The following is an 18,582-nucleotide window of genomic DNA, read 5'->3' on the forward strand; positions in this document are numbered from 1 at the left end:
TAGTCTATTTCTATTTTAACTTTTCCATTTAGGCAACCAATTCTTCTCCTCTATTTCTGTCCCATTTTTCCTCATGTTTCTTGATGCACACATTACTGCCAGGAAAACACACAGCTGTAGACTGAAGGTTTGTTAGGCAGCACTGAACTAGAATAAGCTCTTCTTTCAGCTTGCTTTGGGAGGTTTCATTTTTTAAAGGAGTTTCATGGCAGGAATTTTTTTTTTCTGTTTTGGAAAAACTCAGTGCAGAGTTTCTGAACTAGTGCAACAATTTCTAGCAAGCATCAGTTTTCAGAAAACCTCAAAGATTTTTTTCTTGGCAAAATGTAACATCTTTTCTCCTACTGGTATAGAGAACAGTCTTTATAGCACAGTATTATTTTAATACTGTTACACAAGTACTGGTACAATGTATTTCATTATTAACCTTTTTATTAACTTTGTAACTCTTCTTAACTGCATCTGAAAAATGTTAATAGAAAAAATTATGGAGAAAATGTTAACAGCTTATTCCAATGCCCAGCACATGCTTCCTCCTCCTTCCACATACGCCCGCAGTCTATAAGGATTCAGACTTACTGAATATTTACCTTGCATTTTTTTATAGTGAGATATTTTTTTTCTAGTATATAATTTCTATGTAAGTTCACCTGTGCTCCCTGCACTTAGTGATAAAATATATATTCTATGTGTCTATATAGTTTTTTAAAAACTGGTAATGTAAGAGGTTGTATATAATGGTTTTCATCTGGTCCTCAACAAAAATAATTTCATATGCAGAAACTAGAAAATAAACCCAGCACAAACTAGATGTACCAAGTAGTACATATTAAAATAATTACCACAGTAATTGAAAATTCCTGATCTTAGTCCTACAATAATCAGTTAACTAGAGGTTACTCCACAGCCTCTGGGATTTCTCTGTCATCCACAATAAGGGTATGAATAATTCCTTCCTTTCGTTTTCCACTACTGACAGCCTTAATGCAACAGCTGTGATCACCAACACTGAAGTGAGTTTCAGTCCCATCTTCTACAAATTCACCCTGGGAGAAAGGAGACAGGAATAAAATGAGACGTGCTATTTTAGTAAAACGGAAGCTTGAGTGCATCACACTGTTTCCAAAGTCAAGATCACTTGTAGTTTCCACAATTAGAGCAGCCGAAGGTACCAGTGACAAATACAGCACAAATGCTGAACAAAGCTGCAGACTCTCAGCTAGGGCTTTGTCAAAGCATCCAGTTAAAGATTTGTGGGTATTACATGACAATAAAAATTTCACATAATCAGAAATGGTAAAGTTGGAGTTTGTGAATTCATAGCATTGATTTGTGTCAGTAAAACAAAAATAGAAAAGACAGTTTCCTATCAAGCTGTGCAGTACAGCCAGTAAGTACCACACGAACCTATGCTGAAGTGGCAGTAAAACGTGAAGTATTTAGTGGTGCCGTCTACAGCGGGACAAAGAGATCTCTGAATTGGGTATAACAGTTGTGTATTTTGGATATGCAGCTCCTGCTGCAGTTATGTAATTAATTTTAATATCCTATTCTCAAGTATCGCAAAACTGTTGATTTTACAATTTGTTCTCATCCAGGGGCTTACTTGTGGCAGTAGTAATGACAGGGACAACTCTCTGCTGAGAGCACACATCCTTCAAGGACGGGGAAGCCTGCATATAGTATGCATATTGAAAGCCATTGTAGTAGAAAAAGACACCAAATAGTTTAAGCATTCTAGCTGTCAGCCTGCTCTAAAAATTAACGCAGATGTGACAGAAAGACAAAAGATTTGATTTGTTCCAATGAGACTCTTAAGCCCTAAGTGTTAGGGACCATCTATAGATGGAAAAAAATCGTGAGTCGTAACAGACTGCACGTGTTCAACTTTCAGCTACCACTAACATGAGCAGGTTTGGATGAGGTGGTTCGGCGCTCTGCATCAAACTCAAGTCCATCCCACTCCCCTGAAAGTTTTCTCCCTAAAAACCCTGGACAACCGACCCAGAAGATTTATTTTGCTTCTCTAAAAAGTGTAAACAAAAGCATTGTTTATCCTTAAATAGAGAGATGTTTGGCATCCTAAGTGAAATACTGTCAGTTATAAAATACAGTGAAGGACATTCAGAACACACTAATAGTGTACTGGCTGCCTAGGCGGATGCTCATACTCTGTGGTAAAGCGAGGTAACGTGTCCCTGTGTGGCTTATTTTGCTAAGCTTTGGTTACCTAGCCATAGCTAGTGGAAAGCCTTTGGAAATTATCACATACCGCTGTTTCCAATTTTTGGCCATTGCACCACACATCCATAGTGTCCTTTTCTGTGAAGGAAAAAGAAAACAAAAAGTAGAAAGAACACAATATGTTTTCCCTCCACAGACAAGACGATTTAGGAATTTTAAAAATTTACTGTTGAATTTTACTTTCAGTTCCCAAAAGGAGTTCCTAATTAGCCATGGCACCTTTGGGTTATGATTTTTGGAAGGAAAGCCTGGCTATCTGGTTATCAAACTTACACACACAGCAGGTTTGATCACAGTAAGATAATGCTTCTATAACATGCTTCACCTGGAGAACCGTCTTGCTAGGGAGAAGCCCTAACTCCTTCCAACCTTTTTTTTTTTTTTCCTTTTTTTGAGTCTAGACCATGCTGCTGTAGAATAGAACACTGACAGCAGGCTCACATAGGTGTAACAAGACCATTATTTTTCAGACTGTCTTGGCATCTAATTCCAAACTTCCAGACCACACAGGATTTTAAACTGTAACAGAGCTAGCAACTGAACTGTGCTTTCTCTTAATTACCAGTTATTAAATGCATACAAGTTTATTCAAAGGCAGCAGCATCAAGTCATTCAATGTTTACTTACCTAGAACAACTCTATAGTCCGTACCACCCAAGCTCAGTACCCAAGTATTGGTTGTTTTTGACCTGTTCTCCATATACTTCTTGAGGCTCTTTCCATTGATCTCTAAAGTATATTCATATGCAAAGCCACTGACTGCATCAATGTTAATAGTAGCTTTTGTTTTGGCTGCTCCAACATTGAAAGTTTCTTTACCCACTAATTTAAACATCCATTCTTTTCTTATTTCTTCCTGTAGAATAAAACAAAGACAATGGGTATTAACTGATGAACTTGAATGCATGTTTTAGTACATAAAAAAAAAAAAATTGAACTAGAACTCGGGAAACAGCTCAGTACTTAACTATTATTTCAGAATGAACACATATGCATTATTCTGTACGTCTACAGTGCCTCTGCCCAAGGACAGCAAAGCACTTCATGAATACTCACACCTTAATTGTAACTGAAAAAAAGAATGATGCATTTCATTAAATTAAGTAAAGTTAATCAACTGAATATACCTCACTTGCATTTATTAGTCTTTTGTTTGTTCTGATGCCTGTTGCATGGAAGTGCACTTATATAATCTGTATCATAGTGAATTTTGAGCACATAGCAATTTCACCTTTCCATCAACATAGACAACACGTTTTCCTGAAGTGGTCCCATGTTCAAATTCAATCTTATGAACACCATCACTTAAAGCTACTTCCCAAACAGCCACCAAATCTGTCATCTTCTCTAAGTAGCTGTACCGAGACCTATGGAAACACCAACAAAGTAAATTAATTCTTGTTGAAAGAGTTCAATTACTGATGTCTATAGTTCAAAGCTTTACCGCTTCAGGGCAAGTCACTTTTTACAAATGAAAAATGAGACTTGAAAGAATAAGCTTACAGAACTGCTTATATTTTCATGTTTTTTGAACATTCAAATATGATAAAATATCACAGAATATAAACAGACAGTTAAACAGACTCTATACAAAAACATATATATCCATCTACTCTCTAAAACTTCCATTTCAGCTGACAGTCTGGTTACAAAATTATAATTAGAATTCAGATTGCTCCTGGACAGTTCTGCGATTTCTTGGCAGGTGTTAAAATACTGTATTTTGATTGGTCTCTAAGGAAGTGTTTTAGCCTTTTAAACTTGAAAAATAGGATGATCGGTTTAGCTAGTATCTGTTTTAACAGATTTGTCTGTAATCTTTCTCGTAAACATTACCTACATCATTCAGAAATGCAACTCTGCACACACAGACACCCACAGGGGAGGAGATCTGGCAAGATATCCTTTCATTTAAGTAATTTTTAAAGTTTAGATACAGTCATATGTGACCGCTGGAACTGTGGATATCTTTCCAAATCTGCTCATACCACAGTTCTGATTTTTTTTTACCTTACTTCATCTTCACAGACAGTAATCTCCTCACGGGATGCCATAGTAACCAAAATGGCTTTTAATCCAGTTAGCAGCAAGAAAAAAAAGAAAAGCAGAATAGCAGCAGAGAAGTGCTGAGGCCTAAATTTTCCTCATTTTCTCCATTTAAGATAAAGGACATTTTTTAAGTGTCATGAACTATCATGCACTACCGTAAATATGATGAAATACAAACATAATTCTTCTTCACAAAAAGGCAAATATAAGTATTCTTCTGCAAAATTAGTATGTGCAATTTATCCTAACTTTATTAGCACATCATAACTTTGTCTGTTATTTGATGGAAAAATGGTTTGCCAAACTTGTGAGCAAAAGCTAGAAACAAACAACTTGACCAAAGCAGGAACCAGAGCTGCCCATCTTGGTCACAAACCGTAACAAACTAGGGATTGTTGCCACCTCAGGGAAAATGAAATAGCACAGGGAACAACAATTTCAACCTACTCATTTTTCTAAACCACTAAAGTAGTTTTCAACAATCACATTAGCAATATTTGACCTGTCAATTCGGTCGTAAAGTCTATGTGAAGCAGAAAGAAATCACTTGTTTCTTACTTAGAACAGTTTTAGATGATGACTGTGTTTTATGACATGCTGATATTTTTAATTTATCATTTGCAGTAAACAGATTAATTTATGTAAGAGCTATCTGCATTAAGTCTGTGCATATCAATAAGCATATTTTAAGTAAGTGCAAATAAGTGATTTTTGTTATAAATTGTACTTTTCAGTGAAAAATTAATTAAAAGTTGTAAGTTCTAGGGTCTCTCTTCAGCATAACAGAGGAGTGTACATTTAAAACTTAAAACATCCTTCGCTCTGACCTAAGCTTCTATTTTAAAAGATGCTCAAGTACACTGCTGTATTACTGGCCATGGTTTTGTCAGTAATTACACACATTTCTGTTCATAAACTGAAAAATAAGCTTTAAAAACACTGAAACTGTTTTCAGGATGTAAGGACTTAATTCTCACAGTAGTGAGCAGCGTGCACCACCTAATAAATGCCGTGGAGGTTGCTTTGATTGTTCTTAAATTACGGGTTGGGAAGGTTCACATCCCCTGGCACATGGTGGAAGTCAGGTGGGGTATATTTCTGCGCTTCCCCCTTCCCCTTCTCATCAAAGGAGCAGGCTCCAGGGCCTCAGGACAGACCCAGGCTTGTCCCTGCCAGCTAATCCACACAACAAGTGGCCTCAAGCACAAGAAGAAATGCCAGCAGAGGTGGCACCTGGAGCGTGTCTACAGGCTGCCCGCAGGGACGGCATCACCCCTGGCGGTATGTAACCCTGCTGCATGAATTTTAGGATCGATGCCGAAAAGGTTAGGAAACATCTGAGAACACACAAGTTCCTTTTTTTTTTTTTTTTTTTTTTTTTTTTTTAACACGGTAATATGGTAACACACTTTTTAATCAAACCTGAACCCAAACTTTAGGCCAGGTTTGTGTTTTCCGAAGGACAGTCGATACCATCGGAGTCGACTGGAAAAAGCCATACACTACCACAGGACCGGGAGATGCCTGCCGCAGCCAGCCCTCGAGCGCTCACCGCTGGCTCCAACCCAAGGGAGCAGATTTGTACTAACCACCCACCGGCTCGTTTCACTGCATTTTCTGTTAATCAAGTCAGCAGCCCAAAATGAGATTTACTTCTTTATACATAAGGCCTTGTTTTGAAAACTAGGATAGGATTACCACTCTGCATCCATCTAATCCCTGCCTGCTAGCAGACAACGGGGGGTGATGCACTAGCGAGTCTATGAACTCCGGAGACGGCAAATTTCTCCCCACCGCCCGTGTTTGTTGTCAGCAAAGCAGTGGTTGGTTTTTTTGTTTTTCAAATTAAGTCCTGAAAGCGACGTTTCTAAATCCCTGCTCAAACAGCTTATTGCTGACCGCGTGATGCTCCGTAACCCAGCGAGAACACCAACCGCGAACCGCGCTCGCCCAAGCCTCAAGCCGCAGAGCCCCTGCGTGCCCCGGCCGTCTGGCCCGGCAGCACCCAAGGAGGTTTCCCGGCACGTCCCACCCCTTCTCCGGGCCCGGCCCGCAGCAACAGGCGGAAGCACTCGCTGCCGGAGACGCAGTCTGCTTCCTTCTTCTCCTCCTCTAGCGTCCGGGCGGTCTCCAAGGAGCCCGGGAAGACGCTCCCTCAGCGCGGGCGAGCCCGGCCATCCCGCCTAGGCGGTGGATGTCGATATGTCGTCGGGACGTCCCCGGGGCGGGAAGGGAAGGCAGCGCCCAGGCACCTGAGAAGAGATCAAGCGAGCCCTACCCCACGACCCGCCGCTCCCGGCCCCGCTCCTACCTCCGCGGGGCTCTCCTCCCCCTCGGCTCCCCGCGCCTCAAAATGGCGGCGTGCGGCCAGCGCCGCCCTGTGGCCGCCCGCCTCCCTCCCCTCCCTTCACGGCGGGCGGGCCGTTACCCCGTGCCCCGGCCTACCGCCCTCCCGACCGGCTCCGCGCCTTCCCGCCACGAGCAGTCCGGTACCAGGTCGTGATCGGCCGCCGCCCCGGACCTGCTGAGGCTCCGCGTCCTGGTAACCGACCCCTTTCCTCTCCTGCGTCCCGGTGGCGGTCTGCGGGCGGCGGCGCGGGGCCCGGCCTGCCCCTTGGCGGCGGTCCGAGAGCGGGCGGCCCTCGCCATGACAGAGGTACCGTGGTGGACCCGAGGTGGCTGTTGTTACTGCTTGGTAGTTAAAAACAGGACGAAAAACAAGCAAACACAATAACACCCCCACACACCCCCCCCCCGCCAAAGCAGGCACTGCTCCCTCTGAGGTGGGCAAGGGGAGTCGAGGCCCACTGCTCCTCTGGTGCATTGGGATTATCTGAGAGCTGGTTGTCTGGGTTTTTAAAAAAATAAATTCTATTCATTGCACATATTTCTCCTTCTAATAGTGATCAGGAGAACTGAGTATTCTGTATACTATTAAGTATGCTTTTCCCCAGTATTTTTTACAGATCTTACTGGAAAGTCTCACAAACCCTCCTATACTGGCTGGGGCTTCTTGGGAGTTTGGGGTTGGTTGGTTTTTATTTGGGGGCATTTGGTATCCTCCACTGCCTATACAACAGGACAGATGGGAGACTGTGAGCTGATCCTGAGAACTCAGGTTTCTGTCTCTTCTTTCTTCTTCTCCTTCTCCCAGCTGCAGCAGGAGAAGGCAGAATGGGAGAACCTAAACAAGCTATTAATGCGTCGTGGGTTGAAACCGGTGAGTCTTGCTGCCCCACAAAGCTGCAGAAATATATCAGGTAAGGAATTGCTAATTTAGAAGCTTTTGAAAATAGTAAGGCTAAGTTCATAAGGCATCTCTAAAGCTGTCACTTCCAAATGGTAGCGGAGATGTGATCTTCTTCAGCTATTAAAAGCCTTTCATTATGACTTTGCTTATTTTATGTATCTCCAGATATGATTGTCTTAGACAGTCAGTCTTCTCTAGGAATACGACTTGCGTTAAAAACGCTGGTGGAAGACACCGACCGACAGCAGAAAATGATGCAGGGGCTTATGGAAGCTAATCGTTATCTTAGGTAAGACGCAGGGGGAGGAACTTACTTGCTAATGCAAAGCAAAAGCAGTATCAGTGTCCATCTTCTGCCAGGTGGAGCTCTTGTCACGCCTGAGGCCTAGGACCTTTTTCCTGAGATTTTTGTCCAATATACAGCAATGTAGGCCTAGTTCCTTATGAACTCTTGTGTTATTTCATCTGCTGCTTCTTCCTGTACTTGCTGCCACAGACTATTACTGAGCATCATGAGATAATGTTGTCAGGCCTGTGCTTCTTTCACTGTCTTCAGTGAAATGAGTTTAATTTAAATCAAGAATTTTTTAATTTTTTTTTTCAGAGATGAGATACGACAGGAACGAGGTCGGGCATCTCGACAAGAACAACGGGCTAATGATTTGGAAAATGTGGTGAAAAACATAAAGTCCAAAATTTGTCAGCTGGAAGATGAGACGATAGCTAAAGTTTGCCAGCAACAGAATCAAGTCAAAGAATTTCAAAAAGATCAACAGGTTTCACACGTAATTCAGATAGTGCTGTCTGAGGATTCAAACTTTGGACTTGTTTTAAAAGCTCTAAAAATATTTACATTGATCAAAACAAACATGACTCATAGAATTAGTACCCTATTTATAGCTAGGATATTTCAATTCATGCAGAATTTTTCTAGAGATAATTTAGAAAAATATCTGTATCCTCCTTCCACTGCCTCTTCAGTATGGCTAAAAACCAAGTAGTAATCTTCCTTGGGACTGGGTGCCTACTTGAGCACTTACAATACAGTCTCCAGCTTGTGGGTTAGAATAATTTCATAATGCTCTTGTTTTCTCTTCACAGGCAAAATATCAACAGCAGCAGGAGAAGCTGCAAGAACAGGAAGAGATTATTGCCCGTTTGCAGAAGGAGCTATGCAAAGTTGGGATGGAGGAGCAACGGCGTGTTGCCACTCAAAACAAAATGTTTTGTCGGTTTTGCAAAAGAGCTCCCAAGTCTCTTCTAGATCAACAGTAAGCAATCTTCTTATATTGGTGAATGACCTGTAACATTAAATGAAGAAATGGATTTTAAAGTAACTGACTGTTCTCAATAAATACATGGGGGGAAAAAAAGCTAGAGACCTTAGGAGTGCAAGCTGAAATTAATTCTTGTAAAGGTACATCAATACAGTATTTTTTTTCTTGTATAATAAATGTGAGCCGGATAAAGCTATGGCAGAAAGTAAAAAATTATCAGCCCTTGTATACACTAGGTGTCAGCAAAGAGAAGGGAATGATTCTCTCTCCTCTGGAACTACAGTATCTGCTAGGGTGATCTCATCCTGGGGTTCTAATATTTTAAAATGTAAATTAAAAAACCTGTCCAGTTTGCAGTCAGTTCTGAAGTGCAACTGGTCTTTGCAGCTGCTGGCTGCCTGCTTGCTGTAAGGCTTCCCAGCTACTTTGGTGACAGTTCTGAGAAAGTATTCTAAGCCTATGTCTCTTGCAGTAAGATCTCCATAGTTCTGCTATACTCAGAGATTTGCCAATTCTTAGGTCTCAGGTAGCCATCACTTTATTGTGCTGACATTGCCTGGTTTTCCAGGCCTGTCTAGTAACCTTTACCTGGGAAGCATGTAAAAGGGGTTGTGTGTGAGCAGCCCTTCTCTTGTGCCCCCACTGTACGAGAAGAAGGATCCCTGAATTTAGTTCCCTGTGCTTTCTCAGCTGTTCAGTTTTTTGTGGTGCTTTTTGTTGTTGTTGTTGGTTTGGTTTGGGTTTTTTTTGTAACCGCTTACTTTGAAAGCACTTTTAGTTTCTTTGGAAATGGATGTTCTCAGGCGGTGTGGGACCTGTGCTCTCCACTTCCTACAATGGTCACTGAGCCCTAGCACTCGGGGCTGTGCCACGCTGTTAAGATTGATGGGTAAACATAGTCACAGGCTGAGGAGGCTGTCAGGTGGATTTAGCTTTTGTCTCCTCTTGAATAATTTTGCCCCTTTTAGTCTAGTACAGAGTTTGTGTCTCTACTTTTCCATTTTGGAAAACTGTGACTATGTTTGATATGAGAGAATCCAGTATTTGATGCAGTCACCTCTGAAGTGCAGTGCAGTTCTGTACGCTGGCCTGTTCCTGTGGGATGGTCACAGTATCTTTCAGGCACGATTTTTTTGAGAATATTTGAAATTCAGAATACCTTTTTTCCTTTTTTCAGGTTCCTTTGTCTAATTGATTATTATGAATCTCAAATTAGCCAAATGAAAAAGGAGCTAAGGTAGGTCTCATGTAATGCCTTATGGTTCTACTGTTCAAAGTTTTCTTACTCCTTACTGTTCTTAAAGCTTGGAATAGTAAATATTCTGTGTTCCGGACATCACTAGCATGCAAGAAACAGCAAAGGATTGTAATGGTCTGGGAAGTTTGGATTCATCCAGGGAATAGATGTCAGTCAGGCTAAGCAGCTGCTCAGTCAGGAGGCTAGTACAGCTAGGAAGCCGGGGGTATTTAGACACTTCAGCTATAATTCTTTCTTCTTTTTTTTTTCCCCTTTCCCTTTTGCCATGGTTCACAGGCAGAATTACTGCATTAGTTGTGCTCGGTCGACTGATCTCCCTAAACAAAAGGAATACCAGCTTCTCAGCTCTGTTGCAGTGCCTACGTGGTACAAAGCAACAAGCAAATCCTTGAGACATCCCTATAATTTGAGATTATTATCTTGAAAACTGGGATTTGCTTGTACTGGAATTTCTCTCGAGGAATAAGTGCACTTAATTAGTATATGAAACAGCTTCCCAGAAGTAATAGAGCAGAGCAGTGCATCTTAGGACGGAATTTCTATTCTATTTACTTTGCAGTTTATGGAAACATTATTGTACATAACTGCTAACTAAGCCAACTTAGATCTTTGAGGTAATCGAATTACAGTAAACTGAAACAATTTATTTTTCCCAATAGGCAATACAAAAAAGATGAAGACCAGGTACAGAGAGAAGTAAAAAGCAAGGAAGAAATCTTAAATCTAGATGCTACTCCTAATTATAGAGCACTGCTCATGGTATGGAACTGCTAAGAATAAGTCAGTGCAGATCTCTAAATGGTAACCCTTCAGGAGCCACATAGAAACATGTGTGTGTTTGATTTCTATCCCCTCTGTTCTATGTTTTCTTAATTTGTAAACTCTGGGCAGGGTTCACTGTCTTTATGCAAAGATTCAGCACGATGTTATGAGTTGTCTTTGCTGGGAACTGAATAGACCTCCTTAATCCCAGGTTTTCCACCTGCAGTCTAATGCAGCAGGCTCTTGATCTTAGGTGACTAATTCCTCATCCGAGCTGTCTTGTTATACAGGCAAATGGGAACCCTTCTTAACACATACGTACTTTAAAGTGGTCAAGCCTGTTGATTATGGAATGAGTGAAATAACACAGTCTATGTTGCAGTCTTTCCAGAAACAACTTATTGAAACAAAAGCCAGGAATGAACAGCTTTTGGTTGAAAATATAAATCTCAAGAAAGATTTGGAGATAAGGTGAGAAAGGATAAGTATCATTCTTTGCCAGGGCACTTTGGTAGACTTTGCTTTACAAAGAAAGAAACGAAAAGCACCAGCAGTTGTAAAAGCGTAGCATGAAATCTGCCTTTAAAAGCAATGCATAGAAGTAAGATATGGCAGCAACAGTCAACCTTCCCTCCCTATGCTGTTAATAACAACAACTGCTAACGGCTATTTTGCTGTTTGTTGCTGTCGCCACGTAGAAGTGTTGCAGAATTTCATTTCCGGAATGATATTGTGGCACTGGCAAAGCTTTCTTACTTTTCCGCTTGGATGAGTTTTATAGGCACCTTCAAATGCAAGACATAAAATCTGGTACTTTTTCTTTCTAACAGACCAACTGCACAGGAATTAAAGCTTTACAAGCACCAAGTGAAGAAACTGGAGAAAACTTTAAAGAAAACTATCCAGTAAGTATATTTCTTCAGTAACTTTCATGAATCCTTTGAACTTCTTAAGGCAAAGATACTCTGCAACCTGTAACGCAGATAGTAGCTTGTAAAGCATGTACCTTATCACCAGTCTTCGGAGCCTGGTTATGGGCAGCACATGCTACTGTATCTCTGCAGACACCCTGTGAATCTCTGAAATGATGGCGTGGTCTCCAAATGGGGGCACAGCAGTGTGTCTCCTTTATTTCATTTTGTCTTTCTGGTTTGGATTTGAGTGCTATCGCAGGCAATATGGACAGGACCAAACTCTTGTTTGCTGCTTCCGCCAGCTATAAAGCAAGCTACTGGTTACATTATGGATTATGAATAAGAAAGTATGAGTTGGCAAAATGCTACAGCTACTGAATTAATGTCCGTATTATTCTTAGAAATTGGCTTAAGGTATTTTTTTCAGAAACATTGTTAAGAAAATATATTGAATGTACTAGAGATCCAGCATTGACAAAGTGGTTTTTATCTGTTTCACTTAATCATTTGTGCATGTGTATACTGAATGCTAAATATTTTATAGCCTGAAAAAGACATTACTTTTAAACTTTAAAAATGTTCAGTTCTTCATTTTACAGTTCTTTCATTTACTTCATTATTTGAGTGGTCTTTTCTCTCATGCAGTGGACAAGACTTAGATGGTAGTTTTCGAGAAAGTCATCCTAGATTTGACAAGAAGTGTGGGGAGCTATATATATAGTAAGCCAGGAAAGATGTTCAGGCAGAAGCAGATAAAGACTGTGAGCATTGAATTTGACCCTTTTGAGTAAAATTCTGGATTTTAAGTCTTCAGCCGTAGTAGAACCTCTGGTAACGGAACACCTGTACATCTGGTGGTATCCCTTCTAAATTAGTATGCAATCCGGAACAACCTCAACATGGAGACTTGAGATAAATTAGTGATATTTACATTAGGTATTGTATTCTTCAGCTGGTTCAGTTTGATGGAATTCTATTGGCAGGCATCGTAAAATGGAGATTTTACTTTTTCGGTGTAAGTATATGTGCTACATACCTGCTTCTTTAATGAAGTTGAAAGTAGTATCTCCTGTTAAGGCTACTTGCGTAACCCATTGCATGTATTTGGCGTGTAGATCTTCAGGGAGTAGTAGTGGAGAAAGAACAGAAGAAAAGAAAGAACCCGAGAGTATCACAGGAGTAGATCAGCTGCAGGCAGTTTGCCAGCAATACTTACAGGTATGCAAATTTTATCTGTACTGTGTATCATCTAGCACTGTTACAATGAAATGTAATACATGAATTTTCTTTAACTATGTAAACTGAAGCATGCTATTTTGAATCTAAGAGTTCATATGAAGTAGTCCACACAAGATGTGTAATTTGCATTTGGCAGTTAATGTAGCCTTGTTCTTAATTGTTCTATTTTTGTGTAAACTATCTGAAAATACAGCAAGAAAGCAGAGTCTAGGTTGGCAAACATCAAGTCAATGATTTAGGTGAAGTCTTTTCAGGACAGGGCATTTGTTCAAGGACTTGGGCAAAATAGATCCTTATGTTACGGTTTTAAACATGCCTGAGGAGATGGTGGCTTTTATTTTTCTTTGAATAAAAAAAACCAAACCACAAATATAATAAAACTTAGCAAAATGTAAACTGTGGAAGTAACAATGCCTCAAGTGGAGAAATGTTAAATATCCCTCAAAGGGAAGTATATTTGCATTACTTTTACATATCTTCTAACTAGTATATTTTTAAATCTTTGAATCTATTACATATTGAATGCATCTGTAAAATTCATTGATAGTAACTTACTGGAGCTATTTATGATTTAGGGTTTAGACAATCATGACTGTGGTGGAGAGGGATTTTATTATAAAATGTCAGACATATTTGAGCAATAACATTTGTTATTTGTTGTTGAAGGTTTTGTCCCATATTGATTCTATTTTGCGAAGTCCAAGAGCTCCTCCATTAATATACAGGCGCAGTAAAGGGCCAGTGCAAAATTACATAAAAGAGAATGGACAGGAATGTGGATTTGAGCACCTTCCGCTCACTATAGAAATGTGGGCAGATCAGCTAATGGCCCTAAAGGTAACGCATTGCTGTACTTGGCTTTATATTCTGCCTTTAATCTACTGACCACTCCTCGGTTCTTCCCTACATGTAGGGTTTGGGGTTTTTTCCTGTGTGTAGCTTTTGTTATTGCCTGACCTAGTGTTAAACTTTAAAAATAATTCTGCTGTACATTTATATACCACTTTAAAACATAGTAGGGTGAAAAATGTGCAGTGTTCCTACAGACCAGGGATATTCCTCTGTGTATATCATCTAAATGTTTTTGTTCACTGGCTGAGTCCCTAAGAAGACACTTAAGCTATAGACTCTACGTACTTCACACATTAATAATGATGCATTCTCTTTCTTCCTTTTGTCTTGCCAGAACAGTAACTTTTTGATCTAAATACAAGTGAAGTGATTTTGTTTAAAACCAAACTCTTTGTGACTCACACTTCTTATTTCACTGAAACTATAATATATGAAGTACTTTAATTTTTAGATTATTAGTGTTCTTTTTAAATCAAAGAATGTAAGCAAGACACTGTGCTTAAATTTCATAAAATGAAAACCTTACTGTCTCAAGTACTGGAATGTTTTTGCATATGAGAAACAGAAAATCTGCCCCTTTCTATAATAAAAACAACTTTAAGCAGTTACTAAAGTAAGTTGTGTCCCCTCCTTTCTTTTAAAAGGATTTGCATAGGTCCTTGAGAAAAATGTCTCTGGAATTGGTGCCCTGGCACACTGCAGATGCATCAGATAACAGAGAATCCATACGCGTTGAAGACCTCCAGTTCATGGTAGATGCAATTTTGGAAGAAATAGAAAATAAGGAAAAGGTAATTCTTACAAGGGGTTTATAATCAGTTACTGTGGAATTCTTAAATTTGTTCTTCACACGGTGATTAGATTTGTGCATTTGAAAGCCCTGTGGGGTTTAAGAAATAGCTGTTTGAAGACATTCCAATAGTCAAAGACTATTTTAAACATAATGGCTAAATTCACCTTGGGGAAGACTGCTTTAATCAAAGTCATTTGGCCAACGATGAATTTGCATTGCCCTGTAGTCTCAGGTATTATCCTCTTCTGTCTGTTTCTCAGTCAGTATCACTAAGCAACAGAGAAGAAAGCTTTCAAAAGAGTATTTTTGGTTTGCTGGGTATTCGTGTCTGGAAACTCTATTTAAAATATGTCTTCAGATTTAAGAGTATTTGAAATGCCGTGATTTAATAAGGGAAGTTACACCCATTTTTCTTCATAGGCTAGTTTTAAGAATGTTTCACGGTTTAGAATAATCCTTGCTTCATTAAGCAATAACATTGATGAGTTATTCTTTCTGCTTGCCACAGAACAGCCAGGCACCATCCTTACCGACCCTGTTTGCAATAGTCTCTCACTTCCAGAAATTGTTTGACGTGAATTCTCTGAACGGCATTTATCCACGAATGAATGAGGTTTACACAAAGCTCGGGGAAATGACCAACGCTATGAGAAATCTCCACGAGCTCCTGGAACTAGGTAAAGGCTTACCACCTACCGGTTGTTCAGACCGTTTCCAAAGGAAGAAGATGACAAGTGAAAGGCTCGTCTCTTCGTAGAAAATAAGTTGAGCTGCTGAGAAATGAGTAAACTAGGTATATTCTTCATTAGGAAGATAAAAATAGGTTGCTGTCAATTGGGAGTTTAAATAGCAAAACCCCATTATTTGTAAGCCTCTAGCAGTTGCTGAGGAATACTAGGGAGGCTCAAGAAAGGAATAACAGATGAAATTGAATTTTTAAATTTTATTTTTTCACAACACTGTTTCCTGTGAGCTGACTTCATAATTCTTCTTGACCTTCTTTCATTCTCTACTTGAAAGATTTCAAGTTTAAGAAAAAAAATAACTCAGCCTCTGCTGTAGATTTCTGCTTAGTAATTCATTCAAGTGTAATTATGTCCAGGCCTCAGAAACTTCTGTCTTATGCTGCTAAACTTAAAAAAAAAAAACCAAAAAAACTGTTGAATGCCAAAACCGAAGTGCCAGTACTCAGAGGCACACTTAGATCCTTCCCAGTACCTGTTCTCCTCTGGTTTGTACTTCTGGAGAACAGCAGAAGTACAAGCTGCTCTTGGGTTTGAAGGTTTGGTAGGGCGTACAGCCTGAGGGAAGGCTCTTGGACTGCTAGGGACTTCTGAGCCCCATTTGAGGAGGGGAGCAGCCTTCCTGCCTCCAGCCGACACAGGAGACGAGGAAGTCTCGTGTGCCCTAATAATTGCAAACCAATGGAGCTCCAAGGATGCCTTCTCTAAGCCTAGTTCTTCTGAAATTGGGGGAGAAAAGGACAAGGAGCCTGTTACCTTCAGTCAGAGCAGGTGAAATCCAATACTGAAACAAGTTCTGGCTGTTAGCAAAGTATTTATTGAGCAGGTTCCTTGTTGGCCAAGCCCCTATGCCATGCTCCTGCTGTGTTACAGGAACCGAATGTATAACCCTTTCTCTCTATATATAATTTCAGTGGCTGATTTCCACTGACATTGTAGGGTGTCCTTTAGTACCATCTCTGCTGTGAAAATACACAGTGCTGACAAGATGTTTTAGCCGCTAAAGGCTTAGTGAGATTCACCACTCCAAGCTAACAATACTTTGTTTCTGACCGCAGGCTTTCTGTTTTCTGTGAATGATGGAACTCGTACGCCTAGGTGTGTGAAAACCAAACAAAATCTGGGCACCTGCAAGAATGGGACTGTGTCTAACGTACTTTCCTGTTATTACTGGTACAAGAAACATGAAGTGTTTGTTTTTCCACAGACAGTTCAGCCCCACCCACGGTGGTAGTGGATACTGTTGGGAAACTGTGTGACATAATTAATGAGAACGTGACTGAGCAGGTACAGCAGCTTCTGGGGACCCAGGACATCCACAGGTACGTGGGGCTGTTCCATTGGTGACTGTTCTTCAACCATCAAATTTAGCAATTGGGAGAACTGGCTAAAACTAATACTGAAAGAAACTTGAATAATTTGTTATAAAGTTGGTGAGCTGTAACAGTAGTTAGTTACTACTCTTGAATACTTTCAAAAGGATGAAGCTGGCAAAGAGAAAAAATTAAGGCTGGAAGGTTCCAAAACACCTTGTTGATCTGCATGGATAAGGTGATCAGCTAAGCCTCAACAGGATGGGTGTTTCACAAGGAGACAAAGCAAATACTGCACATGGGTGGGGAGGAGAAAAGTGTTGCAAGGTTTCACCTGTGAGTTGCTAGGAGAACATATGTATGCCTCAAGCTGCCTACAAATATTTTGGGAACTGGACAAATCTCGTTCTGTTCTTCAACAGGTGAGAACAGACATATTCTTGGTAGCGAACTATAGGAGCTCGCATTCAGCGTGGGCTCTGCAAACAGCCTAAGCATTAATTGCAGCAGGCAGCAAGTCTGACACATGCTGAGTTAACAATTCTAACTCACTCCTCAGCCTTTCTGCACTCCTCAGTTTTAACTAGAGAATAGCTGCTCATAAAACAATCCTTGCTCCACTTAGGAGGCAGTTGTATCAGCTGCCCCCAGGCAGTATATTTAGCATAGAAAGACTGATGTTCCAGTCCAAAAATTACCTGGTGCCACAAAAGAAGGAAAGGAAGGCTGTGTATAGGGCACAAATAGTGAAATTAGAGATCCTCGTTTGACAGCTAACACTTCTTGGCTGTGGTTTTCAGAACTTGAGAACGCATTTTTGGTGTAATGTTTTTTTTTTTTTATACTGCTAAGTAGCAGTGTTTTCAGAAAGTCACGTCGTAGTATGGCAAAACAGCCACAGAGATGGACTTAAATCGCCCTTGCACTTGTTATCTGACAGTCTCACTTGCCCATTTCAGTATAATCACTAAGCTAGAAGAACATGAGTGCTTCTTTCCACCATTTCAAGCTCTCATTCAAGATTTGCTCTGTCTTCTGGGTGAGTAATATTTGCAGCAGTTGTAATTATCTTCATGCCAGTGCTTCCTCCTAAAACTTTAAATAGCTAACGTGTTGGGTTTACTCCTGGTGTGCTAAAACACAAGGAAGGATATGAGGGAAGGTGCTAACTTTTGCCTCTCTCTCTTCTTTCTGTCAGAAGTAACCAAAATACTTTATCTTGCATGTATTCAATCATATTACTCCTAAGATAAGCTAAATTGAATTTTTTTTCCAAAAGCATTAAAAGGTGTGAGGAGTTTATTTCATTCACTAGCTGTATTTCTAACATTCACAGAAGAATTTTGGCTGAACTTGAGGATGTTGTAGGTACATAGGCCTTACCAGTTTTGCTTTTCATTCTGTTTCAGAGATCCGTAACCTGGATGACATTGTGCCTACTGTGCGAAATTTGAAGTTGGTAGCTAGTTAAGAGTTAAATCTTGCTAGAGAAGACCAGACTCTTACCTGTGAATGTACCTGTTGATGCATATGACATAACAGCTACCTCTACCCTGTTACCCTCATCACCAGTTTCAGATTTTTTTTGACATAAATAAAAGCTGTTTCATTTTTTTCATTTTTCCTAATTCTTGTTTCATGGTGAATTTAAGAAAAATTTACTATAACCTCTGTCAGCTGGTCTACTCCATCCCAGAGAGAGAACCGGTACACTGGATGCAGCACCCCACTGGCCATTCTCTGACCACTGAGCATGTTGAACGTTGCTGACACAGTGGGTAGGAGATGACGGTGCTCCAGCCGCCTCGGCCCTCCCACTTTCATCACTTCTCCATCTTGGTTTTCTGGAGAGCCTCTTTTAAAGTGCCTTTTACAGCTTCAGCTCCGG

The 18,582-nt window shown here is 40.3% G+C and overlaps 2 protein-coding genes across 5 annotated transcripts; one reads left to right on the forward strand and one right to left on the reverse strand.

The window, feature by feature from the left end:
• Window positions 1-896: 896 nt before the first annotated feature.
• FAIM (Fas apoptotic inhibitory molecule) lies at window positions 897-4,350 on the reverse strand. Its single transcript, XM_010311581.2, has 5 exons — window positions 4,255-4,350; window positions 3,476-3,611; window positions 2,872-3,100; window positions 2,273-2,322; window positions 897-1,046 (listed from the first exon to the last, which is right to left on the reverse strand). Exons 1-5 carry the CDS (start codon window positions 4,296-4,298, stop codon window positions 897-899), a joined length of 609 nt encoding a protein of 202 aa, XP_010309883.2. The 5' UTR covers window positions 4,299-4,350.
• A 2,216-nt stretch (window positions 4,351-6,566) lies between these two features.
• On the forward strand, window positions 6,567-18,322 carry CEP70 (centrosomal protein 70). 4 transcript variants are annotated; one of them, XM_075757131.1, is made up of 16 exons: window positions 6,567-6,949; window positions 7,454-7,553; window positions 7,709-7,832; window positions 8,148-8,328; window positions 8,645-8,814; window positions 9,998-10,057; window positions 10,738-10,837; window positions 11,223-11,311; window positions 11,671-11,745; window positions 12,870-12,972; window positions 13,660-13,830; window positions 14,490-14,636; window positions 15,147-15,315; window positions 16,589-16,703; window positions 17,654-17,733; window positions 18,104-18,322. In XM_075757131.1, exons 1-16 carry the CDS (start codon window positions 6,941-6,943, stop codon window positions 18,163-18,165), a joined length of 1,755 nt encoding a protein of 584 aa, XP_075613246.1. In that variant the 5' UTR covers window positions 6,567-6,940; the 3' UTR covers window positions 18,166-18,322. The 4 variants fall into 4 exon arrangements, with proteins under 4 accessions (XP_075613246.1, XP_075613247.1, XP_075613248.1 ...); XM_075757132.1 differs by having other exon boundaries at window positions 6,567-6,835; XM_075757133.1 differs by lacking the exon at window positions 7,709-7,832.
• Window positions 18,323-18,582: the final 260 nt, after the last annotated feature.

Source organism: Balearica regulorum, chromosome 6 (genome assembly GCF_011004875.1).
Source record: "Balearica regulorum gibbericeps isolate bBalReg1 chromosome 6, bBalReg1.pri, whole genome shotgun sequence".
NCBI lineage: Eukaryota > Metazoa > Chordata > Aves > Gruiformes > Gruidae > Balearica > Balearica regulorum.